Genomic DNA, 27,948 nt, shown 5'->3' with positions numbered 1-27,948 from the left:
CTAGCTTAGATAGGTTGGCCAAGGTGGATGGAAATGTCCCCATGAAACCAGAGTTTGACAAATCAAGGTATGCCAAATTTGGGAGACGATGGAATTGGTTAGGAATCTAAGTTGTGGTGAAGTCATTGAAGGAGAGGTCAAGCTTCGACAAGTATGACAACCGGAAAAGGGCTGATGACTCACCAATTCTGCCGGTGATTCGCTCGGTGGGGAGGAGCAAGCTGATTACATGTCCGAGTCATCACATTCCACGCCATACCATTCGCAGCAATCACCTGTCCCATTCCATTTGACCAAACCTATGCCATTATGTTTCCACCAATTCGGCATACCTCTCTGATAGGGAGCATAGAAAACTAATTCGCTCGACAGCTCAAGTAACATATTTTTTTGATAATCGAGGCATCGGCCATCTACAAATATTATAAAGAAGATGGAGAAGAAAAGGAGGCGGAGAAGCGAAGAAGCTGCCATTGCAAATTAAAGAAGAGGATACATATTACGGTTGATACTCTTGCTTTAAATATTTCAAAAATTATATTTATTGGAATATATTTGCTCACTTGCTTTTCTACACGTTTTAATAATTACTTGTATTGAATTCTCTTTTTTAATGACTAAAATATAGGGCGCAAGATAAACGTAACTTCCTTAACCTTTTGGACACAATAATGAGGAAATTTTTTTAAGTGTAGGTAATGTATTTAGATATACTATGATTTAACGTTTTTATTTAAATAAAAATATTCCTTAACCGATGGTGTCGGCTTATTGAAAGGAGTTGAATATTTTTTTACAAAGCATATAAACTTTTTATTAGTGGCATTTCATATGAAAAATTTTCAACTTGTAGATCACATATTTTCTCTCAATCCAATCTTACACGCAATTTTGAAGTCCATAAGCCACACTTTGCTTTTTTACAATAGCCATTTAAATCAAATGGAGTACTTTACTTTGATTTAGGTAATTTTATAGTAAGATATAAAGTATTAAATTGTGAAGTTTTAGTTTTAGTTAATTTGATCTCACGTCGAATTTTGGGTGAACTCGTTGGTGGCATGGCAATCATAATTTCAGACATAGACAAATTGCTAAATAAATTATTCGTTAAATTCTAGTTTATCCCACATTTTTCAAAAACTAAACTATAAATCATAAAGTTTGCAATCTACCGATATCTCATCCACCTCATTTCTGAAAAAATACACGATAATGTGATCGCCAAGTTTAAACACGTGAAAATATTATGGATATGTTGGACATGTTACATGTATTTTTAAGAGTGATGCACGATGAGATATGTTTTGCTTGCGCGAACAAAAGAAAAAAGTTAAATCGTGAACAATGATCAAAATTTGGTACGTTCCATATTTTTTTGAACTTCAATTACAAATCCCCAATTTTGTTCATCTAATTTGTGTCCTTTCAGGGAAATATGCGATGATATGAAAGTCGGTTTAAACGCATGGAAATATTATGACTATATATGGTAAGAATGTTAATTCCTTCCTTATATAGTTTTGGAAAGAAATATTTTGACAAAATAGATGAAGTTGTCGATGAGATATTGTTTCGATGGATACAATAAGAAGAGAGTTGATGAATCAAGGTGTTAGTGTTGGTAGTTAGCTTCTCTTAGGTGTGTAATAAGTAATTCACAAGTGCTGTGTTTGTGTTATTTGGCTAAAAATCAATTCAATTATGTGTATGTTGTAATGTTGATGTAGATATTTTATTTTTAAAAATAAAACGATGAGTATCAAATTGTAAATTATCTAAATTATGAGATATTTTTGGATAAACGCTTTAAATAATAGGACAAAATCGACTATTTATTCTAAAAATATTAACCTCAAAATCAACTTGTTTATTGTCGAGTCGAGCTTGATATTTTGAAAATGAATTGCTATTTCTATGATCACTTATTTTGATATTGCATATACTTGCGATTAGAAATTTAGAAGTATCACATGGAGTATATAAATTCAAAACTCCTATATAGAAAACATATATTTGTAGCAATTTAGTCTGAGAAGCCAAAAGTTGTCAAATGGCCTGCTTTTAAATTTTTAATCAAATTGTTTATGGCCAATTAAAACTTGTAATCGTGTTTGTGGAAATTCCTGGATTAGGACTCACAGTCCACTTAGAATTGTAACCCAAATATCACTTCCATGATTGTGGAATTTACAAATAGATGTCTTTATTTATTCAAGTGGTGGTCATAAAAAAGATATTCAAGTAAACTATTTAAACTCACATTCACCTATCATCATTTGTACACACAAAAAAAATAGAAGAATTATCAATATCTTCTTTGACAATGCATTCAAACTTCTTGTTGCTCATTTGTATACTAACTTCGTCCTTCATTTTCACTACTCATTCATATAATAACAAATGACTCCGTCATTAGGAAATCTTGTTGCTTCAACACAAGGATGAGCTGATCTTCAATTCTTCTCTTTCAACAAAACTGGTGCAATGGAATGAAAGTGATGAGTGCTGCAAGTGGCCTGGTGTGGAATGTGATGCTGCTGGCTACGTCGTTAGTTTGCAGCTCGATAATGAGTTCATTTCTGGTGGAATTGGGGATCTCTTCAAATTTAAATATCTGCATATGCTTAACTTCGCCTACAATTACTTCAATGATGCCATTCCCAAAGGTATTGGCAATCTGACCTATCTGACAAACTTGAATTTGTCAAATGCCGGTTTTGTTGGGCAGGTTCCTATTGAAATTTTTTCCTTGACCAGATTAGTTAGTCTCGGTATCTCCTATGAGTTTGGCAGTACTCTTAGCCTTGACCACCCAAATTTGGAGATGCTTGTCCAAAATCTAACGGGGCTTAGAGAGCTCTATCTTGATGGTGTCAATGTGACATCCTCTTACGAAAGGACAAAATGAAGCCACATTATATCTTCATATTTACCCAATCTCACAACTTTAAGCTTGATTGATTGTTTTTTATCTGGCCCTTTGTCTAACTCGTTTCTATAACTCCATTCTCTTTCTATTCTTCAACTTAGTTATGCATCATCAATCCAATCTATTACCATAGTGAACACCCCTAAAGGGATTCTATCATAAAAAACCTGAATAAAACAATCGTGATTTAGGATTTATAATGATACTATGGACCTGTATATCTTCATAGAGGAAAGGCGAAATACAAAAATAAAAGCAAGTAGACATGAATAAGAACAAAATAGCAAAAGTATAAGAGAAACTAAGAAGATACAAACAGAAAAAGGAAAATAAATTCTGAATTACTATCGACTATCGTTGATCGTATTCTCCGACCTATACACTCACACAAGTCACAAGATTAACAAAAATTACAAACAAATAGTAGCAGTAGTAGTAATAATAAACAAAACAAGCTTCAATTTGTCTTTAATCTCAATAACTAAAATAAATTTAGAGTAAATAACTTCTGGTGTGGAAATTTTTAATGTGGCAGTTGCAATGATTATTTTTCTTTAATTACATTTTATTCATTTCATTTAGTAGTAAAAGCAATACACTTTTGGGAAACGACATTGTCAATTAGTAATATAAATGAGCAGGATTCCCATCCGTGCTCTTAGCTAAGAGCACGGAAGTGGGCCCGGACCCACTTTTACTCCTTGTCCTAGCTAAGAGCACAACACCCACATCCGTGCTCTTAGCTAAGGACAAGCTCAAGGGCCCCACCATTCTATTATTCAATTTAAATACTTCAATTACTAAAAACATTTCTACCTTATAAAAATACATTAAAAAAATAAAAATTACATAATTAAAATCCTAAAAAATAAAAATTACATAATTAAAATCTTAAAAAATAAAAATACATAATTAAAATCCTAGAAAATAAAAAAATACATAATTAAAATCCTACAAATTAAAAATTACACACGTGGAAGACTAGTCTTCTATCCCCAATTGCCTCTTGAGACCCCGGATCATTTGCCCATGTGTTGCAAGTTGCTCCGGAGTCATCTTAGACGTATCATTCAAATAGAGTTGACCCAAGAGGGTCCACAAAGTGTTTCGGGGGTGGAGGAGGCACAAAGGGAGCGGGAGGAGGGGCGGATGGAGTCGAGGCGCGACGGCGGGTGGTCGTCGCCTTCTTCTTTCCTTGCGGCCGGCGGGAACTGCTCGGGCCAGCGTCGGAGCTACCCAAGTTAGTTCCGGCACGCTGGGTAGCCACATCATCGGAGGCGCCGTTGGATAGGGCTACCGACCTCGACCGTTTGCTAGAGGAGCTGGAGGAGGATGCTACTACGTCGCCCCTTATACTTCGGATGAAGGCGCCCCTCCTGCCAACAAGCGAGGTACTTGAACGCTTTGAACTCCAAGCTTTGGTAGGTCGCCAAGGCGGCACTGATGATGTCGAGCTCGCTCTTGCCGCTCCCCGCCGCCCGCTCTTCCTGTTGGAAGTACCCCTGGAACTTACCGATTGCCTCGTTGCATCTGTAGATGCAATTGCGCACCATACTATCATTGCGATAGATGGTTCCCCCCGGCCGGGTTTCATTGTAAAGACGAGTGATGCGCCACCAATACGTATCCCCGGTTTGGTTCGTGCCAACGTCCGGATCTTCGGAGACTGCCAAGTAGGCTTTGAACATCGCCATCATCTCACCCGGAGTGTACGGGGTGCGGGTTCCACGAGTAGGAGGAGTAGGAGTAGGAATAGATGTAGGCTGTAGGAGTAGGAGTAGAGTTGTTGCTCCCTCCCGATCTGGGTTCGGGTGCCCACCCGAACCCGGAGGCATTTCGGTTGTCCATCGGGTAAGGACGGTAGCCACCTGAAAATTGCGAACCTTGGATTTGAGGAGGGGCAGTAAATTGCGTTTTCGGACTAGGGATTGGCTCATCGGAGTCGAACCAATTGTGGTTCCAACCGCGATTGCCGGAGGGGTGATCGCCGGAGCCGGACATTGTGTAGTGTGGTGGGAATTTAGATGAGAGAATATGAGAAAAAAGATGAGAGAATGTAGATGATAGAATAGATGAAATGTGATTTTTTTTGTGTTGAAGTGCGGGTATTTATAGATGAAAATGTGAATTTTGGGGAAAAAAATTGAAAAATAAATTAAAAGTGGGTGGAAAACGGATATAATTTTTTGGGAAGTGGGAATTTTTTTTTTTTTTTTTAAACATTTTTTTAAATAAATTTATGCCAACGGCTATGCCGTTGGCCAATCAGAACACGCCACGTAAGGCTGCTCAGCGATATGGACGTTCTCTTAGCTAAGAGCAGCGCTGTGCCGCTGGCACGGACGGACAGCTCACGCAGCGGCGGACGAGCTCGTCCTTGCCGCTGGCACGGACGGACGGACAACGAAAAACCTACCGCTGCGAATGCTCTTACTAATATGAAATGAGCAGTTACTTAGTTGCTTAGTATTCAAAACAAATGCCATATTAAACAAATGCACCAAATGATGTAACCACCTGATCTATTAGGGTGTGGCATTAAATTACCTTAATTTTGCATCTATTAATTTAATTCTGCATTATTTTCAAATCGATGATAAAAAAATATTACGAATTCAGAATTAATGGATACAAATAATATCTAAGGCTATAAATATATGTCATTTGCTTAGATTTTAACTCATTTCTTTCTTAATGCATCACTGATTTTCTGCGAAAAAAGAAAATTATATTTTTAGAGTGGTTCTTGATCTCTATCAATATCACATTTTTATATGCATCTACTTTATTTATGTACTCTTTTTGTGATTATTATAATACTAATACTAATATTTGTTGTTTGTGCTCTTATGGGAAGAAGAAGTTGAAACCATAGAATTCTCCTTCCTCGGTGTTCTACAAATCAAACATTGTCAAGTTGGAATGTGTTTTTAATAAGCGTACGGTATGTGTTTTGCCATCTCTCACCTTATAAGGTTTTTTAGTTATTTATCTAAAATATTTAACTTTCAATTTTATTTTTCCCTGCAGGGCGTTAAGATTCAAAGAGCATATTCTCAACTTTTGACAATAAACCTTTGAAGGGTTCTTGCATGTTAATTGTAGTAATTGGTGTTTAGTTTGTTTAAATTGATGATATTTGTAGTACGAGTATTGTAATAACTTTTCATTCTATTTACGTATTGTTTTTTTAATTTTATTTTGATTTTTTTTTGGATTAAAAAAATATAAATATTTTTCTAGATTTTTTTCTACTATATTACCACCATTTTATTTCTTTCATATTTTAGTAATCATAATTTTTCTTTTCAATAGTAATAGTTAGATTTTTAAGTTTTTTATTTTATTATTGATTATTAGTTTTGTTCCAGTTTAAAGTTATGGTAAAATATATTTTATTATTTAATTTTTTAATTACATATGTATTTTATTGCAGTTATAAGAGGTGCAACAAATGGCTCCAAGCAAGGAAAACGAGTTATTTTATCTTCGAGTTTTGTTGGAAAATATAAGTAGTGAAAATTTGGAAGATTTTAGTTTGTAACGACGGGTTGGTGGTTCTTTAAATTCTAATTCTAAGTATACAAAAGCTTTTAAAAGTATAATCCATTAATAGGTTTTTATCTTGTACGATTTAATTCTTGAACATTATAATCTGACTAATTGTTTCAAGTTTATTATGCTTCACTATTGATTTGTATATATATAAATCCTCTTAATTTATGATTTAAAATTAATGTTTTGAATATATATTAGTCCGTGTATAGCACGGGTGTAATACTATTAATTATAAACGGCGAGGGAGTAGATTACAATTAGCATCATATTTTTTTATCAGTATCTAGAAAATATATTTTTAGTCAAACTTAATTTATTTCCAAAAACATAATCCATAAAAATATCTAACCAATTAGTTTTTTTCTAGAAATGGCAACTACGGAAAGAACAAATCAGATCATGAATTTGTAAGTTAATAAAATAAAAATACATTATGTATACACTCATTCATAGTAGTATAATATACTACACTTTAGATAGATATGAATATAATTGCGTGGAGTATGTACTATGTGAGTTATATGAGGAATAAAAAACAAGATTGTGTTCCATGATGTTAAAGTTGAATCCAATTGGTAGTTTAAGAAAAAAAAAAGAGATTATTTTGACCCCTAGGAAGTTGGGCGAAAATATGATGACCACTGACCAGATATATTTGTTTGATAATTTATCTACAAAACATAAATCTCATAGATAACTTATGATTTTTATTCTGATGTGATACTCCCTTTACAAGATTTGATAAGAAAATTTGAATTTCTATGTTCTAAATTGTCTTGTGAGTTATCTAAGGAATAAAAAACAAGATTGTGTTTCATAATGTTCAACCTAATTGAGAGTTTGAGAAAAAAAGAGAGACTATTTTGGCACATTGGAAGTTGTGCGAAAGGATGGTGTCCAGATTGTGCATTCTCGCCGGGATATTTGTTTGATAACTTGGGTGAAATCAGAGAGTGAATGAGTGCAACGAATAATGCACTCATAATCAAAGATTGAGGTACAAAACATGACTTCTTGGACGTTAGCTTGGTTTTTGGTTTTCCACCTACAACATATATGTGGGTGTTTGCTCTCTGCTCTAAATATAGCTTGCTCACTACTCTAAATGTAGCTGCTTGTGATGAGTCTTTGGTCGTTTCTGCTTGATGGTTTGCTTTTTTTGATAGGGGTTGCTCGTGTTAGTTTTCTGGTAGATTAGCTTTGTTGGCTTTTTCTTTAGGTTAGCTTAGTTGTTTTGTTGGTGCTTTTTGACTAGTTTTCTTCTTTGTATTTTGGACTTCTTGCTCGTTAATTTTGATGGCATGAGCCTGCTCCTTTGTGCATAAAAAAACTTTCATTTATGATAGTTTCAAGCCACGTACTTGGAATTTGAGCAGGAATCCGACGCATCGGTGAAGGTGGGCCGATGTCGGAGACGGAACATGGTGGAGGTGCTGACCGATTCTTCAATATGTCCCCATGAGTTTCCACGGGGAAAGTTGTCACCACCTCACTTTGAACGTTGTCGCTTGAATTGGATGTATGTTGGAATCTAAATCCGGTCAAGCAGTTTGGCAGAATCGTACAAGTAATGAAACATTTAATTTTATGAAATTAAATCATAAATCTATATTTAGATTCCAATAGTTCCTTACATAGCTTGGTGCCATATAATATAGTGATAAGACAAAGAAAACAAATCTAATTACATTGCAATTAAATCTTTTCGAGCGAAAAGGATTGTTTGTCAAAAATAGTAAAAATATATCAATTTCCTTAGAATTTTTTAATCAATATTTGAACTACATTGACTTCGGCAACTAGATTCTCTGCAACTATTTTTAAAAAAAAATCCGTAAAAGAAGGAAAAACTGGCGGGTCTACTATCCTTATTTGAAATGCAGAGCTGAGCAGCAATAATCCCCTCTTTCTCTCTCTTCATAGCTGTCAATTGAATCTTGGGAGTTTCCCGCTGCTCCTCCGCCAATGCCATCATCTCATTGCTAAAACTCTTCCTTCTTTTTCGCCAACGTTTCAACCCTAACTCCGCAGCTCACTCCTCTTTCTCTAACGCGTAATGCCGCTGCTTTCCTTTTTATTTCTATGTTTTCCTTATTGCTTCCCTCCCTCTCTCTCTCTTTGCGGATTCTTAAGAGCTGCTTACGTTTTTGTTGCTGCTTGATTTACAGTTACAGATCGTGCCACGTATTTATCTCGCTCGCCGCATTGATTATCACTCGCTCATAGTCTCAATGCTATGCATTTCGTCTTCGAACTGGCTGTCGGTGCCGATTGTAGCTCGATGAATTGCCATTTCTAGGTTTTGTATTGTTCTTAATCTGATTGAAAATTGCGATCAAGTAGTTGAATATTCGTCATGACTCAATCATTTGCTTTGTGATTTGTTGATTCGTGGGGCATTTGATTGTTTTCTCACTTCCCATTCATTTGTTTGTGAGCATCTGAGTTTGATTTGCTCTCTGTATTTCATACCAGTCTAGTGTGTAATTATGTTGCATTCGTTTAAGATAATTTTGTTATATCAGCAGGCGGTTTATTATTTGGGTTTTTACTCTTTTTGTTTCCCATAAATGGCATTAGGATGTCAAAGTAGAACCTTGATGCTTTATTGACAGCCTATCTACATGTTTCTATGGTAAAGTGCTTAGTTTTTCCTCTTTATAACTAGTACGCGGCATTCCTTCGTTTCATAACTAGCACACCACCCATCCAAATGCAGGAGGTTAATGGATATGTATCTTTTGTAAATATTTGATGGATGTTTGTGGATGCACTCCTGATTCTAATTGTTTTATTAGTGAATCCTATTTTAATATTTTGCTGAATATTGATAGTCGACTGACAAGGAAGTCATGATCCGAGCAAGAAAGGAAATACGTACACCAGAGTCAACAAAAGAAGTTGGATTTGCTTCATACTCATCATTTTCTGACAGCAGTTCTGATGTTGTGACTCCAAGATCTTCTTCTGATTCTGGGTATGCATTTATCCATTTTGTGTTCTGATATACAGAATTTACATCATTGGCTCAAAATTATTCTTGTTATTACTTATTTGTGAATGGCAGAGAGTATTCTGCAATACGAAGGAGTATGATAATTTGAGAAGTGTCTTTTTGGTGTTTTCGGCTATGTACTTAGGTAGTTCATGGTGGGGGCAATGATATCAGGAAGATGATGAATGAATTTCGAAGAGTGAAAACTTATGACAAGATTCTCTATTTAATCTTTAATACTGAGTATTTTTGATTTTTTTGCTTGTAGCTTAAGTGTCCGGGGATGTTCCCATCCAACCAAACGTTCTTCTCAAGCAGGCTGGACGGATGATGAGGTAAGCATCTACTTTATGATGTGTGACTAACCCCAATTTGATGTGAACATGGAATAAACTCGGTTATAAAATCTTCCCCTTTTTTAACTTCTTGGTTCAGGGATATTACAAACAGATAGTAGTTTTGCCACATTACTGTATTACCGTGCTGATGTTCTGATTCAAATTGGATTGTGTCATAATTTGTTTGTTTTTCTTGGTGCGGTTATAAAATTGACTATATCGCATCTGACAATTTGAGTAATTTTTCGCTAACTTATTGTTAGATTGTTGGAAAGACAGGTATCTTTCATAAAACATGTTTTTTTTATGTTTAACTAGGGAAAGTCTTTAATCTGGAATAAGGAACATTTGTATTATTAAATGATGACTTGTTTTGTGTTATACTGGAATTTAGTGCTGACACCAGCAGAGTTCGTTTCTTATTTTTCTGAGATAATAATTGATATATGCTTTTGCAGGATAAGAGGCTTACTGAAGTAGTGCAGAGGTTCAATGCCAAGAACTGGAAAAAAATATGTGCGTATGCAATGTTGTGTTTTCAAGCTAGTTACGTTGCAATAACTTTCTTAAACATATTTGGCCCGTCTTTGATGCTTCTGTACTTCTCATTCTCTATTATTTGGATTATATTGCTTTCTGGTAAACTTGTATCGTGTGAATATATCTTTGCGTTATGGACTGTCAATGTTTTCTGCTTCTTCTCCTTGTTAAGGCGTAAAGATCAATTTGGCCTGTGAAAGCTGTTATATATCAATTTGTCTTATTGGTTCAAATTTAAAATATGGAAGCCAACAAAAGATGGTTTTGAATCTGGTGCATGTTATGCTGCTATATTTGAGTTAGAACATCATCTCGTAATCATTAAATAGCTTTTATTTCATATCATTGTCACTCCATGATGTGCATGTGTTGTAGAATCTAGAGATTTTTATAGTTTCTGATCAGCTGTCACTCTCGTATTGTTTTAAATTTGGTATTGTTGACCAATTGATATTTTCTCGTGCAGCTGAATGCATGCCTGGAAGATCAGATGTTCAGTGCTTGCACCGTTGGCAGAAGGTTTTGAACCCAGACCTCAGGAAAAGCCCTTGGACAAAGGAGGTATGTTTTTTTCGTCATTATTACTATGATTTATGTGTAACATAAATATCTAACTAAGCATTAGATTCTTATACAATATTGATTTCTTTTCTCTCACTCTTCAGGAGGATGATCGTGTTACTGAGTTTGTTGTGAAGTACGGTAGTAAGAAATGGTCATTTATTGCAAACTTTGTACATGGTCGAAATGGAAAGCAGTGTCGCGAAAGGTGATTTATCTGCATATTCTTATTGATTTTTGATGGGTTATAATCTATAAACATCTGGCGTCTTAATTTTTGGGTCTATGTAAAGATTTCTTCAATTAGCCTCTGATTATCTCTTAGATATGTTATCAGTTTACCTGTTTCAACTTAATAGGTATTTTAAGTGTTGGTATTCCTCTAAAAACGAAATGAACTATTTGGAAGTATGTTTGATTAGCTTGTTTTATATAAGTATAATTAGATCACTGGCATGCCTCTTCATCCTTTCTAGTCGATGCAACGGTCATCCAAAGTTTTTGGTTTGGAATAATACTTTATCTTGACAGCAACGCAGAATGAAAATTCTATGTATCTAGTTAACAGATAAGTGAACTTATGAACTTTCATATCAAAGCTGAGGTTCATGTTTTGATTTCTTAAATAGCGTCTTCAGGTTATAATTCCCCTTCACCCAAATTTTACTGTCTTGCTGTGTTTTTCTACAAGCATTACTATGATCTGTTGTTTTTGTGCTTATTGTTGTAAAGGATATTTCTTCGTCTTCTGATTTGCCCTACATAAGTATCCAGGTGGCATAATCACTTGGATCCGGCAATCAAGAAAGATGCATGGACAAAAGAGGAGGAAGAAACTTTAAGACACTACCATCAACTACTTGGTAACAAATGGGCAGAAATTGCGAAGTTTCTCCCCGGAAGGTATCTATTTCAAGGTTTCATATCTGCACAGTAGGAATTCAACATGTTTATTGGCTCTTCATGATCTCTTAACAAAATAACAAATGGTTGGCACTGCAGGACTGACAATGCTATAAAAAACCACTGGAATTGCTCGGTTAAGAAGAGGCCTGATATGAATTCGCCTCCTATTTTGGCAATGGAATCGCAGGGAAGTTCGTATCTGAATATCTTCAATAATGAAGAAGAAAAAATGCGAGCTGAAAGTGGTACAATATCGCCTTATCCAGACCAGAAGGTCACTCAGAAAAGTGATGGTTCCTGTTCTACAATCATGGCCTTTGGCAATACTAAATTTCCTGCAGATCATGCACAGGCAAAACCTGCCCTGCTGGATTCCTGCAGATCTTATGAGAAAGGGAGTACAAACGGTATTCATTTTGGTTCCCCGCCCACCAATATAAGTGGCAGTTGTTTCAATGGCAGCTGCAATAAAGTCGGATCCTATAACCAGTCAACCAACTCGTTGAATAATGTTAGAGAAGATGCTCTGGATAGCGTCCCTACAAATCCAAAAGTGTTTACATCACCTCAGATGTCTAGAGACAGCCAATGTGTAACAGATGGAAGTTGTGATCACTCACCTGTTGATACCGTTTTAAGCCTCTCAGTGTGTGGATACACTGACAATAGTATAAAGACCAGAAAAAGAAGCAGGATCTGTCAATCACCTCTATTGGCTGATGAGGGGAGTGGATTGTCATGTTATGATCCATCTCGGCCGAATGGTTCTGATATTAAAACTGAACATGCTGGTCATCAGCTCGTTAGTTCCTACCCCATTAACCTGTCACTATCTATCTCTAGTCCAGAATCTATACTGAAGAGTTCGGCTATAAGTTACAGAAATACGCCTTCAATTATACGGAGGAAAACATATAGAGAAGTAGCTAGTGGAATTTACTCTAGCACTTTTAGCACTTCAATGCACGCTGCTGACTGCTCAAATTTGACGAGTGAGAGAGGTGGCTTGCCTTGTCACGACACCAGATCTGGTTCATCAGTTATAGGACAAGCTGTGGAAAGACGACTCGAACATGCATTCGATTTAGAGTGGGATTCGAGCTCTGTTAAATGTTACTCTCCAGGATCATCACAACTTAAATCTGATAAAAAGATAATCTTGGCTCCCTGAAAAAGAGTGAGTTATAAATCCAGCAGTTTTTTTTATTAAATGCTGTCTTTTACCATGTATGATAACATTACCAAAAAGAGACTCAAGTTAGATCAATAACTAGTGCTGTTCTATTCTGTTAGATGTTGCAGGCTATCAGTGTACATCAAAGAAGCAATCTTGTGAGTAAGGCAGGTACAATGTGTAACCTCCTCTTGTATGCTTAATACATTCATTATGCTGTAATACAATCAAATGGATATCTTTCTTAACAGGACCGGATCAAGACAAGTAATTTGAGACGTGAGGTGGAAAGAATAAAGACTACACATACAATAAGTCCTTTGAATTTTTTTTTTTCAAATAGATCTTGTTCTTTCAACGAACTTGTTGATACATCTTTTCTATGAGTATATAACAAATTAATATGATGAATAATATATTTAATAAATTGATATGATTTAGGAGTATAAATTAATTACTAGCATTATTTTAATAGGTATAGTTCATAAAACAAATAAATTTATTGCTTGCATATATTTTGGATAAATAACAATAAATAATTAATAAATAATGATTTGTATAAGCTAGTGATAAAATGCAAACTTATATATGGTACAAACTCAAAACTCCTCAATACAGCTTCAACACTGTTTCAATACAGTATCAACATAGTATAAAATTTCAAGATTTTAATGTCAACACAGTATCAACACAATATCAATACAACATCAATCATTGACTACTGTTGAAATACTGTTGTGTTGACATTTTCTTGTTGATGCTTTTTGTGATCTGTTGACATTTTTCAATGGTCCAGATCATAGTTTTGAGTTTGTACAATATTTAGAGTTTTCATTTGATCACATTCCGATTTGTATATTGATGTATTATTATAATTTGTATTCTGATAGATAAATATGATTTTTATACTCATAGCTATCGATAAATAAATTTATTCATTAAATATATTATTAAATACTCCCTCCGTCCCCGATTAGTAGTCACACTTTAACCGGGCACGGGTTTTAAGAAATGTAAAGAAAAGTTAGTTGGAAAAGTTAGTGGAATGTGAGATCCACTTTTTATATAGGGTAACTGCTTTTAAAGTCACCAACTTTCCATGAATTCCGGTTTTTCCCACAAACTTTAAAAAGTTCGTGTAATGTCATGAGCTTTATTGTCGGTTGTCATTTTCCCATGTCAAGTTTTCCAGTCTGATTCAAATTGTTCGTTTCCTATTAAGGCAATGTCCAAATTCTTTTATCTTACTATCGTTATCTTCTTCTTTGAAATAGCTTCGCGTGGGTACCTTGTACGCCTCAATCGGAACTCGGATGAAGAAGTTATGGTCATTTGATGATGGTTGCGACCTTTGTGCAACCTTATACTATCATAATGGCCATATCTTCTTTATCCGAGTTCTGATTGAGGCGTACAAGGTACTCACGCGAAGCTATTTCAAAGACAAAGATAACGATAGTAAGATAAAAGAATTTGGACATTGTCTTAATAGGAAACGAACAGTTTGAATCAGACCGGAAAACCTGACATGGGAAAATGACAACCGACAATAAAGTTCGTGACATTACACTAACTTTTTAAAGTTCGTGGGAAAAACCGGAATTCATGGAAAGTTAGTGACTTTAAAAGCAGTTACCCCTTTTTATATTGATTTTATAATAAAATGTGAGTGGTGTGAGTTAGTGGAATGTTGGACCTACTTACCATTTATGGTAAAAATGAATTGTGACTCTTAATTGGGGACGAACTAAAATGGAAAAGTGTGACTTTTAATCGGGGACAGAGGAAATACTAATGAATAGAAATAAACAATCAATATGATTGATAAATTCATATGATTTGTATATTTATTGTCTTAATGTGTTCTGACTTTGTACTAAGTAAAATCCTTACTATCCCCTCTTATAATTCCTTCCCGGCTGGGTTATACATAATCAAATTTGCCATATAATATCAGAATTATATTTCGAGGGGAATAGTTTTTTTCTACACTATAATAATTACTTATATTACTCCATTCGTACGATTTCAGCCGTTATGATTTATCATTTTTTTTTTCTCATTTTAGGAGTTCCGATTAAAATATTCTATAAATGGTAAGAGGTTTCACATTCTAATTTTTTCCATTCACATTTTATTATTAAACTAATATAAAAGTAGAACTCACAATTCAATAGAGTATTTTTTTTTTATCTAACCTTTTTTATATTTCTTAAAATTCATGCCAAACTCAAATTAGACTTATAAAAGGTGGAATGGAGGGAGTACTAAGACCATCTCCAACCATTTACCCCAAACTCAAATCCATTTTTGAGTATTCATCACACTAAAAAGTAGTTTTACTCCAACTATTTATCAAATTCAAAATTTACACCATTTTTGAGTGTCTCACAAAATTTTTGCAGTATTTGGTGTTATTTCACAAAATACACTAAAAATGGGTTTGAGTTTGGCGTATAGAGAGAAGATTTCTGTACCAAAAATGACTCATTTTTGGAGCATGGTCGAAAATTGTCTTATTAAAACGCATACGTCAATCTATTTAATTCGTATCCCTCAAATTCGGGCAACCTTATTTGGGATTGGAACAATATCTCCATCAACTATACTAACATATAGTATTAGGTAAAAAACAAATGAAGAACTAAAATATTAGGTAATGTGATGCTAACCAATCAAAATTTAGCAAGATAGTTGCTATAGTGATAGACATGATTATGTGTACTACCCAACTTTAATCAATTACTAAAATATTACTTTTTAATTCATAATTATAAAATGTAATGCAGAAGCTTGTCAACTTAATTAGACAATAAGAAACCTTATTTATTAAAATTAACTTCAAATGCATTAATTGGCCAATGCCAATAACCAATAATTTTGATTAATAAATTTATGAGTTGATTAAGCATTAGTCAGTACCTATTGATTTAATATGCATCTTAGATTCAAGGTTGTTATAGTCTGAATGGTTAGTTTTTGATACTTTATTTTATCATTATTACGGTATACCGCACTTTTACGGTATAATTTATACGATACGGTGTACCATACGCAATAATACATACTGTTATCGTATCGGAATATTACGGTGTAACAAAAAACTGATTTTATATTTTTTGATGTGGTAAATACAGTATTTCGACATTTTTGGCCCTAAATTTGGATTGAGTAAATCCACTTTCTCACACCACAATTCGACCGTTCCATTTTCAGCAATCTAAAACGGTGCTTTCCAATTATCGCATAAACGCTACCAATCTTTCCATTTCAGTTTCAACTTTCAATCTCTTCAATGGAAATAGTCGCGACTGCCCATCTCCATGTGCAATCTCACTCTACTGGTTTTATCTTGCTTGTTTATTCTCACACGAAACTCCCGCAACATTTCGTGTCTTTCTTGCTTCTTCTCATTTCCCTTTTCTCTTCCTCTTTTCTACTCCTATCTAAAAGCATGAAAGGACACTTCATTTTCAGATAGTTTTGAAAATTTTGCAGCTTCCACTTCATGGCTTCAACTATGAAGAGTTTTTCGCTGTCACGGCCTCATTTTGCTTCGAATTTGGAGAGAGTGGCTCATTCTAGATATTCAAGTAGGTGTTTATCTAGTAAGGATCCCGCAGCTGCATTATCTGTGAAAGTGAATGGTGCAGTGAAGGAGGAGAGAGGGAAGGTTGTGATTGAGGGGAAGGGGAGAGAGGAGGTGGTAAAGTTGGAAGCTTTGTGGGAAGATGGCTATGGGACTGAAACTGTGCAAGATTACCTTGATTATGCCGGAGATATAATCAAGCCGGACGGTGGGCCGGTGCGGTGGTTCACCCCAATCTCTTGTGGGCCCCATTTGAGAGGCTCACCTCTGCTACTTTTCTTGCCTGGTAAATCATTGATTCTTGATTGCTGTTCATTAATTTCTGAAATATTTCTACTTAAAAAGAATATATTTTGAAGTTCTACTTTTTGATGCAGGAATAGATGGTTTGGGACTCGGCCTTATCCTGCACCATAAGTCTCTTGGAAAGTAAGTGGAATATTTAAGTAAGAGTTTTTGTGTATTCAAATGCATAATTGCTATGCTTTTTGTGTGGAGAGATAGTGTATTGAGTTCATTTGACGTTCAATTTTCATGATCCTTTACATTGAAGAATCGGTGTTAGTAATTTATATGCATCTATGCCAAGCAACAAAGTCTATGTTGATTGGAAATTTGAATATAAAAACATTCTGTGGTAGCAGTATGTATCTTGCTCCTTTAGTTTGTTCATTATAATGGTTTTTTTTTCTTTGGTCTCAGGGTCTTTGATGTTCGGTGCATGCATATCCCAGTGCAAGATCGAACCCCATTTGCAGGTATCTGTGTTTATGGTAGCATAATCAAATTCAAACAATGTATTATTCTTTGGTTTATTGCTCTGTCATGCTTCCTGTGACCTGAAAATTTTCTTGGTTTCATATGAGTAACACAAAACTCTTATATTCGTAAATTTTCTAGAGTTGGTAGTGTGGGTTGAACAAACTTTGAGAACCGAGCACTCTTCATGTCCTAATAAGCCCATATATCTGGTGGGAGATTCCTTTGGTGGATGCTTGGCTCTTGCAGTTGCAGCACGGAATCCTGATATTGACCTTGTAGTCATACTAGCTAATCCAGGTCTGTTTCAGAAACTCGTTAGTGACTTATTCAAAAATTTCAGATACACCGGTTGATAACTGTGGCTGGCAGATAGGGAAGTTTAACTGATTATTCGTTTTTTTCAGCAACTTCATTTGGAAGGTCTCAGCTGCAGCCTTTTCTACCTTTGTTGGAAGCATTGCCTAATGAACTTCATAGTGCTTTTCCTTATTTTTTGAGCTTTGTTATGGGTATGTACTCAATACTCTTCGATATCTTATTCTATTGTTTTAAGTAGTCAATTTATCTGACGTTATGCCGTTGCCATCGATTAGCTATCTGGATTTCTGTGAGGATTCCATGTGATTTAGGTGTTCTAATAGCACATCTGTAGACATATTTCTAACAATTTTCTCTGTGGATTTGTTAATAGCAGCATTTTAAGTTTGCTGTTATTTCTAGAAATATTCCATGTGTCTCATTTAGGGATTTTAAGTTTGTAGCAACATTGATAATACACCTCTGATTACCATCTTGTGAACAAGATTTTATCTGGAAACATATATTTTGTTCAAACTGTCTTGATTGTAAACTGTCTACCATTCTGAAACCAGGTGATCCAGTAAAGATGGCCGCGGTGAATATTGATACAGCGGGCCCTCCTAACCAATACTTTGAACAGTTAGCGAACAACCTTCTTGCTATGCTGCCACGTCTTTCTGTAAGAACATTGGTTCCTTTTGCTTGATTCATATCTGCACTTAGTTTTCAAAAGTTATTTCTAAGAAAGGAGATTGTGATTTGGGAGCTTTTTGTAACCTGCCGATAAAAGAATGGCAGGAGAAACAAATGAAGCAAAAACGATGCTCAATGGAACTGTTTGCATCACATGTAATTGCATCACCCACTTTACAGGGCAACACACCCACACTCACACATATATATGTACATGTCTACAGGCTTCTTGATAAATTACTAGCTACTTATTCAATAAAATATGGATAGGGCTTGGCTGATATCATACCAAAAGAAACCCTGCTTTGGAGACTGAAGCAGTTGAATACAGGTGCTGCTTATGCTAATTCTCGTCTTCATGCCGTTAAAGCTGAAGTACTTGTTCTTGCTAGGTTTCTTCTCAATCTTTCTCTACTGTTCAATATTATAATTTGTACAGCAAAAGGATAAAACCAATCTTCTTCTTCTTCTTTGGGAGGCAAGAAACAATAAATCATCTAGGAAATTATCTCAATAATTTACCATATGCATCTGTTCTAGACTTTTACGTCCTAAAGTTTAACTAATTGTTCAATTGTGTTCTTTATATTGTTAAGATTTGTCCAAATTACATTTGATGTGACTTGTTCTTGGCACACACTCATTACTGATGGATCATGCATCTCAGTGGCAAGGATGGCATGCTTCCCAGTAGAGATGAAGCTTGGAGGCTCTTAAAATCACTGAAAAATTGCAATATAAGATACTTCAAAGACAATGGGCATACCATATTATTGGTAGGTGGGGATATTATTATGGTTTCTCCAGAGATGTATAAGAACGTTTCCTTGCATTAAAGGACTTTTCCTTGTTGGTTTTTGTTTCTGAAATGCCTCTTGCGAAGATTGAAGTATGCAAATATATATTCATAAGATTAATGTTTGAGTGTTTACACTTTGTTTTTTGCCACTGTCTTCTTCTCACATATTGAACATATCAAGTTTTATTTTTACAGGAGGATGGTATTAATCTATTGACCATTATCAAAGCTACTAACATGTACCGTCGGTCCAGAAACCATGATTATGTGATGGATTTCTTACCTCCTAGTAAATCCGAGTTCAAGCTAGCAATCGAGGGAAATGAGTAAATTTCCAACATGATTCTTTATCCTTGTATATTTCATTCTTACGCTAAGAACATAACCGAGAAGATTTAGTCATGTATGTCATATTCTATTACATGTGAATTAATCGAATACAAATACAGACTCCTTCAGAATTTTGGAGGTCCAGTGTTCTTGTCTACTATGAAAGATGGGAAGATCGTGAGAGGCCTAGATGGAGTTCCCGAGGAAGGTCCAGTCTTGTTAGTTGGTTATCACATGCTTATGGGTTTAGAGCTATCACCATTAGTCCTACAATTTCTGCACGAGAAGAAGATCTTGGTTCGTGGTATAGCACATCCAACTTTGTTTTCAGATGTTATTGAAAGTGAAAATAAGGAGTTTTCGTTTTACGACTATACAAAATTATTCGGCGCACTACCTGTCAGCGCAAGCAATCTTTTCAAGCTGTTTAAAACAAAATCTCATGTGTTGTTGTACCCTGGTGGCGCTCGAGAGGCTCTCCACAAGAGGGTTAGTATGCATCTGTTTCGTATTTCTTCATCTCATGAAACTAGCTAAGAAGATGATCAGAAAGATGTTTGTATCAATCTCAAGATATCAGTGTCCGATATGTAAAACTTGGATGATTACAAATTAATTATTTGAACTTGATGGGAAGTTTTTGTTGATCAGGGTGAAGAGTATAAATTATTCTGGCCAGATCAGCCGGAATTTGTGAGGATGGCTGCAAGATTTGAAGCCACTATCGTACCTTTTGGAGTTATCGGAGAGGATGACCTAGCTCAGGTATCGTTGTAACTACATTCGTGATAAGAAATATTATTTGTAAACAAACTTGCGTTGCGTATAACCATTCGCGTTTTCTTATTGGCAGTTAGTCCTGGACTATAATGACATGATCAAAATCCCATATTTGGGTGATCTAATAAGAAGCGAAAATGAAAAGGCACAAGAATTTAATTTCAGGTATAGCCACCTTACACTCTCAGCTTGCTGTTGTAACATGTGCTTAGAGTTGAATGCCATTGCTGCAGGGCTGGGGCGAGTGGTGAGGTTGCGAATCAGGATCTGTATGTTCCCGTAATCGTACCGAAGATTCCTGGGCGGCTGTACTACCTATTTGGGAAGCCGATTCAAATGAAGGGGAGGAAAGAGACGTTGAAGGACAGAGAAAAAGTGCGAGAGCTCTATCTGTCGATCAAGTCTGAAGTAGAGGCAAGCATGTCGTACCTGCTCAAGAAAAGAGAACATGATCCGTACAGGAATATCATTGATAGAGCCATGTACCGAGCTTTTCGTGCTCCCATGGATCAGGTCCCAACTTTTGAACCATAGATGACTGACTGGTTCCAAGGTAACTTTCTGATCACAATGGACTCTTGCTTCTGCTCAAGGTTTGATCGTATTGTTCGTGGTGTCACACAAACTCTGGATCGTAGTTGACGAACGTAGTGGTACATTTGCAATCATTCAAATATTTGGGATGAAATACAAATTTATTATTATGTAGGGAACTAGTATGTAAATATAAACTTTATCTGAAATGTATCCAACACCTTCAATTCATGCCAATGCTAATAAATACTGATTACCAAAGCTCTAAATAAGTTACTTAACATTTTTACTGTTACAATTGATACTAAACGAAACAACACAACAAAACCATCCATGGTTAGAGTACTCTCTCTACCTGGTTACATTAGCAATTAGTTAAAAGTTTCAAGAATATATGCCAAGTTTTAGCTCAAAATCTCTGCCAGTTACCACCACCACCGCTGAAACCATCGAAGTCGCCTCTAACAGGCATCCCGGACCTATCTAGGCGTCCGGATCCAGGGTAAGCCTTGCTGGTGAAGTTGGTGTGCAACGTAGACACTCTCTGAGCAGGCCTTGAATCGCCATAGCCGTGAACTGAATACCTCTTGGTAGAGCTCGATCTCTCGTAGTTAGGCCTCTGCCTCGGAGCACTGAGCGATCTCACCTTAGCTTTAGAGGATTCTGTGTAAGACATGTAGTTTGGATGATCAGAGTAACCGCTCAGGCAGCTTCTCGTACCATCACTCTTGGTAGGGGTGAAGGGGCCTCCTCTTTTGGACCTCGATGATGCTGAATAGAATGCCGGGCTGTTGTCAGCAGTGCAGAAGGCGCTCTCGTCTGGGTCCTCCTCTGCAAACTTGAAGGGGCTCAAGGACTGAACTTCGCCTGATGACATGCTCCGTACTGACTGTCGGGCTGTGGAGTCCTTGGATGTGGTGTAGCTCGGACAGTTCTGATCGGAGCCTAGGCTAAGATGAGACGAGTAGAAGAGGGTCCTACGCTTGGAAGTGACATGATGTATATTACCGGTGTCCACTTCAAGAATCTTGTCGCTTCTATCATCGCCTTGCTCCCACAACCTCCTGCTGTCCATCAACAGCACACGGCTAGCATGTGGCTTCTCTGGATCGTGGTGGTGGGGAGTTCCGCTTGACCTCGAACCATTCCTCTGCATTTTCATTAGTAGGCATATGGTTAGAGATAGTTAGCAAACCAAACCACAACAATCAACAAACCTTTAGCATCATTGTTTGCTCATGCTTCATGCTCCTAGACCGAGTAGCATGCTCGAATTTCTCAGGTGTTGCTGGCCCCTACAAAGCAACCATTTATTATTCGAACATATGCAAACTAACTCATAGTTGCTCGAGCCCCCCACCTACTAGCCCGGGGGCTAACGTCTTTTATTGAGGCTCAACTTATGCACAATGCCATAGCATGGAACAATGAAAACAAATTTATTTGACCCCAACTAGTTTGTACAAATATGTAATAGTATTGTCAAATATAGAGGGTAGCTAATTGTTTATGAGCATTATTTTGAAGGGTAAAATATGATAAGAGTGAAAGGAATGGTCCCCCCTTCTAATTAGGTAATGTTTATGTCATAGTACTACTATCTACTATCTACTACCAACCAATTCAAGTTTTAAATCAATGGGAGGGAAAATAGAATAACTTTCTCACCGGATAATTGAAGTGAGAGGATTTTGTGCTCGAGTGTGGGGATTCCGACATCAGAGCCCGAACAGCCCTAGCTCGCACTTGTGCTCGGACAAGCGCCTGCAACCGGTGCATGGCATATGCAGTTTGCCGCCTCACGAGGTGACCCCTCACGAGTGCTTGCAGCTTCACCAGCGCCTTGAGCGCCCGTAGAGCTCTCCTCGACTACACATCATATTCATGAAAATTTTAAAATTTGGTGGCGCTCAAGACTTGATTATTTTTTTCACTTTTGACGATATATAGGATGGTGACATGTTATGGAAAATGTGGGCACTGCAAAGTGAAAATGAGAGGCATACATGCATGTACATAATTGATAAATGTAGTAGTAATAAAGTAATGCAGCTTTATATCCAAACATGTACCAAACCTAGATCTAAATTGCCATTTAATACATGTTCCTAATTTCTGTCCGTAACATTTACTAGAAGAATCAAGAAACGTAGTAGTAGTAGTAGCACATAAATTAGGTGGTTGCAAAAGTGAAGAAGCCCAGAAAATAGATGAGTAAACTAAAATCCAAGTCAAAGAAGTAGCACTATATCACTAAGTACATCACAGTACATAGTATGAAATCTTGAGCAGAAGGAGAGAGAGTGTGACAAATGAAGTTTTAGTGATTATTACTCCTATTAAAAAAATGTTGCACCGACCACGTACACCACATTGGACAAATCCCATTAATGCATCACATTATTTAAATAATCAATAAATAATGTTTCACAAAATTCTTTTTTTCTCTTTTGGAATGAGGCCAGTCGCCCTCCACAGAGATTCAACTCAGCCTTTTTGAAGTTTGACATCACAATAATTCTTCCAAGTAGAAAATCATAGATACAAAATCTGTCAAAAAAATTTTAGTAGTAGTACTCACTCATCTCAACTAGTTAAGTCGTATTTCTTGTTGGATTTCACGATTAAGTTGGATTATATTCTTAGATTGAAAAAAACACAATATTTAATCACTCTTTCTCTATTTCATCACTTACTTCTATTTCGTCATTTATAAGTTTTGACTCAATATAGAGAGTATGTGATAAAAGCAAAGCAGATGAAAAAGAAAGAGAATAAGAAGAAATTAGGCAATCTGAGTAGATTGATTTGATTTGACAAACCAGATAGGCGCGGAAGTGAGACTGAATGGCGACGGCAGCCCACTCCTCGCGGCGCGCGGCGGAGATGTTCCTGCCGCTGGTAGTGAGCTGAACAACCGCGGCGGCAGCGTGAGCGGCGGCGACGGCGGCCTCAGCGACGGCGGCGGTGGCGGCAGCGACGGCGATGGCGTGCTTGCTGGCCTCAGCGTCTTGGTCCGGGAGGTGCTTGTGGCGGGCGGCGAAGGTCCATTTCTTAGGCGAGTGGCGGTGGGTGGAGTCGGAGGGCTTCAGGCCGAGGAGGCCTCTGAACCATTTGGCGGCCTTGCCCATGTGATGTGATGTGATGTGAAGAAGAACTAAGAAGAGAGAGAAACTAAGAGTCGAAAATGGAGGGGAGTCAACTCCAGAGTCACCCTTTTTCTTGTGAGAAGTTGCGGCTTTTTATAAACTGTTGAATTATCTGGGAATCACTCCTTTTTCTACTACTTGGTAGTATTACTCTATTGTCCTACGAGTAAAAGAATAATTTAATGCTGCGTTTATCAGTACTACAATTCACACGCTTTGGATCCAAATGTCATAATTATAATTGTTTACAATTTTCGATTACTCTTGTGGGATTGGCCGTCCCAATAATAAGGAAGTATTTATCTTAATTATTATCCAATTTAATGTTATACTTCCTCCGGTTCTGAAAAATATGATTTATTTTCTTTTTCGTTCATTCTTGAAATGTATGAATTTTTTAATTTTGAAAATTTTCTTTTCTGATAAAGTGAGATTCATTCTTCACTAATAATTTTAATTGTTTCTTATGCACCTATAATGCATCATAACTTGTGCCCAACCAAATGTCCATATTTTTCAAAAATGTAGGGAGTTTCATACTGATCATTTAAAATATGAAGTGATTTTAGATCTTAGATAGATATTGCTATGGGATTTTGGATCTATCTAATTGTGCTTAATCCAAGTAATTGTGAATGACCATATGATTGTGAGTGGCTCAAGTCTTTAGTGGCCCGTTAACTAACCTGATGTGATCGCAACATGGAACTCCACATGGATCGTGGCTCTTAGCCATCCGATTGAGGTGTGTTTCTTTTGTGAGACTTAAGTCTCTTACGACAATTTGAGTCATTCATTCACACACTTTCTCTCTCTCTCTCTCTCTCACTCTGTCTGTGATTAGGGTTTTCTCTCTAGATCTCTTCGACCTTTATCTTCGATCATCTTCCTTGAGTGTTCTATCTCTTGTGTTGGTGAGTTGAACGTCGATTTCCCTAGCAGATATAACTTTTGTGTTGCCTTGCGAAGTCTGACGTTTGGTTGAACTCTCTAGTTCGATCTGCTAAGTCGAGGGGATCTAGACAGTTATTTGTCAATTTTGAGAGTTTCTGTGTTCTTTGAGTCTTGTGGAGACAATGCGAAGAGTTGTGTGAACGATAGTGTGCTGAATGGGGTTCGTTGTGCGATAATTGGTGAGACCTAGGGTTTCTATGGCCGACACTTTGGGCGTCATTCCACGATTGCTCACCTTGTGGTTTTTGGTGAGATAGCAGAGGGTTTGGTCGGTGCAGCTGCGTTGCAATCTGAGCCAACTTCTTGTTTTACTATTTTGTCATTTTTTCTATTCTTCTACAGATCTAGTTAGATTTGTGGTTTCTGTTACTACTAATTCTTCTATTTAGTGTGCTGGAAATATTATATGATAGCTTGAACTTGAATCGTTTGAGATTCATGTAGCTAGGGTTCAGATTATATCTTGTACATGTAGCTGAATTGTGCTTTGTATCTTGGTCTGTTCTCTGAGAAATTTTTGACCATCTCTTACCTATCGACTGAAAAGAGGTCTCGAAAATAGTGAATCTGTCCCTACAGTGGTATCAGAACCTTAGTTCGGGGGCTGACATTTGTGGTCCAGGGTTCGGTCGATATCAGAACCTTGGTTCGGGGGCTAACATTTGTGGTCCGGGGTTCGGTCGATTGCTTGCACATTATCCGATGTTTCTATATGAGCTCCATTGATACTTGTGGTAATCTGAGATTTGTGCGGTCTTTGGCCTTGTGGTTTTCATTTGTGGGGAGGTTTGTTGGAATACAAACCACATTTCGCATAGCAAAATGAGTAAGAGTTGCAAGCAATATATGTGCCACCCCAACTCCATTATTATGAGGCTTTTTGGGGAATGTTCCAAAAGCAAAATCGTAAGGGCTCTGCCCCAAAGTGGACAATATCATACCAATATAAAGTTCGAAAATTGACCAACAAACCCTACTTTGCAATTATTATGATAATTGAATTTATTATTAAAAATAATCACATTTGTTAAAATATTTGTAATAAAATTTTAGACAGAATCATAGTATTTTAATTAAATAAGTTTTTTATTCATTTTATTTACACTATCACAATGATATGAAGAGAAATAAATTGTTCCTTTTTCTACAGAGTAAAAATTTGGGCAAAATACTCTTTTATTTGGAAATTCACTTTTATTCTGTCATATATATTTTCAAAACCATTGGTATTTTACTACTATTAATTTCAAGTTTTAATTTCGTACTAGTACATATTGGTTGATCTTTCAAAGGAGAAAAATTATTAGTTTACAAGTATAAGAAAATACATGCCATTTACATTTTTTAATATTATATTGTTAGGTTTGTGTTAAAATGACAACCCCTCTTAAAATGACACCGTGACACCACTTACACAGCAATATTACAAACACTACACAGCAATATTACAAACACTACACAGCAATCTATAGATTGTTGTATAGTGTGACGGATATTGCTGGACAAGAAATATTGTTGGATAAAGACCAGCAAATTGCTGACCGTCTTTTTTCAGAATTTTTTTTTTTGCCATGTGGCAGCCTATTATTCGTTCACGTGTACAAATGATTGGCTAAGAATGGTGGTATGGTGTTATTTTAAGGGGTGGTGGCACCCTAACATGCCCCTATATTGCTATGTATAATTTTTTTTTATCTTTTATTAAGAATTTTTCAAAATAAATACTTAGATAATTACATCTTCATTCATATAATATGAATGATCATGTATTAATCTTTCTTTATATATTTTTCCATGTGCTATACTATACATAAAATATTTGAAATAACAAGCTTCAAATTATATTTCAAATCATAAAAATTATAGCAATCGAAAGAAATGAAATAGTAAAATTACAATGTACATGATGAGATCCAAATTAAAAATGATATAAATTAATTAGTTTTTAGAATATAAGGACAATTTAAATAAATTTATGAAAATTAGTTTATACTTAATTGTTTTATGGAATAAAAAACGTTAAGTAGTTGACAGACAAGGGAGTACTAGCAAAATTAATATACAAATAATTTTATAATATAATTTATTATTATATTATGTTAGTATACCTTGAATCTGTATAGGATTAGGTTTCCTAATTAGGATAGGATTATGTTTTCTAGGCCTAGTCTGTCTCATATGTGCCTATTTATATGAGAGTAGAGCACATAATTTTGTGATCTAAGATCCAATCTGAAATCTGTAGCCACAATCTGAAAACACTCTGAATAATATTTGTTCTCCGTTTTTGCTCGTGGACATAGCCAACGGAACGTTGGTGAACCACGTAAATTGTGTCTTCTTTACGTATCTGTTTGTCTCGATTACACAATTGCTCTATTATGTCACAATAAACTGGTATCTAGAGCTTAGTTTTCGAACCTAGGGTTTCTGAATTACATATCAGTTAGGGTTTCTGAATTCCGCATCTGTTAGGGTTTCTATGTTAATCGATCAAGATGTCCGCTCTGAACGTGAAGATCGACAAATTTACTGGGAGAAATAGTTTCGGTCTATGGCAGATCAAGATGTGATCTTTGCTGAAACAACAAGGGTTGTGGGCGCCGCTAACTGCAAAAGGAAAGGCGAAAAAGGCAGACGAGAAGGATGACGAGTGGGTAACCCTAGATGAAAAGGCTCACTCGACAATCATGTTGTGCCTTGTAGGAATCAGATCACTCGGGATTCACTAATTACCGGGACCTCTTTTATTGATTGATCTCTGAGATTGCTAATCTCAGACAATACAAGCCAAGTACAAAGGTTGTTACAAGATTACAAGTAATCTACATCGCTAAGATGTCTTGCTATTACAGATTGTTACCCTAATTGAAACCCTAACTCTTTCCATATTCTTGACCAATTTGGAATCCGAGTCCTTATCAATTAGTACCTGCACACTAAGATAGACAAGTTAGAATACTAACACAAGACCCTTTCGGATCTAAGTAACAACAAGTAACAGCAACTAAGACAGAACAATAAGGGTGTGGCTCAGGTCACAACAGTGACTAC

The 27,948-nt window shown here is 36.1% G+C and overlaps 3 protein-coding genes across 5 annotated transcripts; 2 read left to right on the top strand and 1 right to left on the bottom strand.

Moving 5' to 3' along the window:
* The first annotated feature begins 8,402 nt into the window (after positions 1 to 8,402).
* On the top strand, positions 8,403 to 13,418 carry LOC125190603 (transcription factor MYB3R-2-like). 2 transcript variants are annotated; one of them, XR_007170944.1, is made up of 11 exons: positions 8,403 to 8,543; positions 8,659 to 8,789; positions 9,325 to 9,467; positions 9,754 to 9,820; positions 10,282 to 10,339; positions 10,830 to 10,924; positions 11,029 to 11,132; positions 11,699 to 11,827; positions 11,927 to 13,007; positions 13,124 to 13,175; positions 13,256 to 13,418. XR_007170944.1 is itself a non-coding variant. In XM_048087934.1 (10 exons), exons 3-9 carry the CDS (start codon positions 9,343 to 9,345, stop codon positions 12,999 to 13,001), a joined length of 1,653 nt encoding a protein of 550 aa, XP_047943891.1. In that variant the 5' UTR covers positions 8,403 to 8,543; positions 8,659 to 8,789; positions 9,325 to 9,342; the 3' UTR covers positions 13,002 to 13,007; positions 13,124 to 13,252. The 2 variants fall into 2 exon arrangements, 1 of the variants encoding a protein (XP_047943891.1); XM_048087934.1 differs by lacking the exon at positions 13,256 to 13,418 and having other exon boundaries at positions 13,124 to 13,252.
* Positions 13,419 to 16,220: 2,802 nt separating this feature from the next.
* LOC125188567 (phytyl ester synthase 1, chloroplastic-like) lies at positions 16,221 to 23,736 on the top strand. Of its 2 annotated transcripts, none has more exons than XM_048085500.1 (14): positions 16,221 to 16,879; positions 16,971 to 17,022; positions 17,296 to 17,351; positions 17,494 to 17,652; positions 17,760 to 17,864; positions 18,228 to 18,334; positions 18,619 to 18,740; positions 19,016 to 19,124; positions 19,343 to 19,473; positions 19,597 to 19,966; positions 20,129 to 20,242; positions 20,331 to 20,422; positions 20,491 to 20,810; positions 23,617 to 23,736. In XM_048085500.1, exons 1-13 carry the CDS (start codon positions 16,513 to 16,515, stop codon positions 20,789 to 20,791), a joined length of 2,085 nt encoding a protein of 694 aa, XP_047941457.1. In that variant the 5' UTR covers positions 16,221 to 16,512; the 3' UTR covers positions 20,792 to 20,810; positions 23,617 to 23,736. The 2 variants fall into 2 exon arrangements, with proteins under 2 accessions (XP_047941457.1, XP_047941456.1); XM_048085499.1 differs by lacking the exon at positions 23,617 to 23,736 and having other exon boundaries at positions 16,274 to 16,329; positions 16,503 to 16,879; positions 20,491 to 21,034.
* On the bottom strand, positions 21,019 to 24,064 carry LOC125188569 (protein IQ-DOMAIN 22-like). Its single transcript, XM_048085501.1, has 4 exons — positions 23,614 to 24,064; positions 22,460 to 22,660; positions 22,009 to 22,086; positions 21,019 to 21,941 (listed from the first exon to the last, which is right to left on the bottom strand). The coding sequence occupies exons 1-4, from the start codon at positions 23,920 to 23,922 to the stop codon at positions 21,201 to 21,203; spliced, it is 1,329 nt and encodes a 442-aa protein (XP_047941458.1). The 5' UTR covers positions 23,923 to 24,064; the 3' UTR covers positions 21,019 to 21,200.
* Between the last annotated feature and the right edge of the window lie 3,884 nt (positions 24,065 to 27,948).

This window comes from Salvia hispanica, chromosome 5 (genome assembly GCF_023119035.1).
Source record: "Salvia hispanica cultivar TCC Black 2014 chromosome 5, UniMelb_Shisp_WGS_1.0, whole genome shotgun sequence".
In the NCBI taxonomy this organism is placed as follows: domain Eukaryota; kingdom Viridiplantae; phylum Streptophyta; class Magnoliopsida; order Lamiales; family Lamiaceae; genus Salvia; species Salvia hispanica.
This window is presented reverse-complemented; position numbering and strand designations above follow the sequence as displayed.

Excerpts from the sequence above, each read along its gene's own strand:
- LOC125190603 (XM_048087934.1), top strand. The coding sequence starts at position 9,343 with ATGATCCGAGCAAGAAAGGAAATACGTACACCAGAGTCAACAAAAGAA. Across the intron at positions 10,925-11,028 it reads AAAGCCCTTGGACAAAGGAG|GAGGATGATCGTGTTACTGA; the intron begins GTATGTTTTTTT and ends CTCACTCTTCAG. Across the intron at positions 11,828-11,926 it reads GCGAAGTTTCTCCCCGGAAG|GACTGACAATGCTATAAAAA; the intron begins GTATCTATTTCA and ends TTGGCACTGCAG.
- LOC125188567 (XM_048085500.1), top strand. The coding sequence starts at position 16,513 with ATGGCTTCAACTATGAAGAGTTTTTCGCTGTCACGGCCTCATTTTGCT. Across the intron at positions 18,741-19,015 it reads GAAGTACTTGTTCTTGCTAG|TGGCAAGGATGGCATGCTTC; the intron begins GTTTCTTCTCAA and ends CATGCATCTCAG. Across the intron at positions 19,125-19,342 it reads ATGGGCATACCATATTATTG|GAGGATGGTATTAATCTATT; the intron begins GTAGGTGGGGAT and ends TTATTTTTACAG.
- LOC125188569 (XM_048085501.1), bottom strand. The coding sequence starts at position 23,922 with ATGGGCAAGGCCGCCAAATGGTTCAGAGGCCTCCTCGGCCTGAAGCCC. Across the intron at positions 22,087-22,459 it reads CCTCTCACTTCAATTATCCG|GGGCCAGCAACACCTGAGAA; the intron begins GTGAGAAAGTTA and ends GTTGCTTTGTAG. Across the intron at positions 21,942-22,008 it reads AGCAAACAATGATGCTAAAG|AGGAATGGTTCGAGGTCAAG; the intron begins GTTTGTTGATTG and ends ATGAAAATGCAG.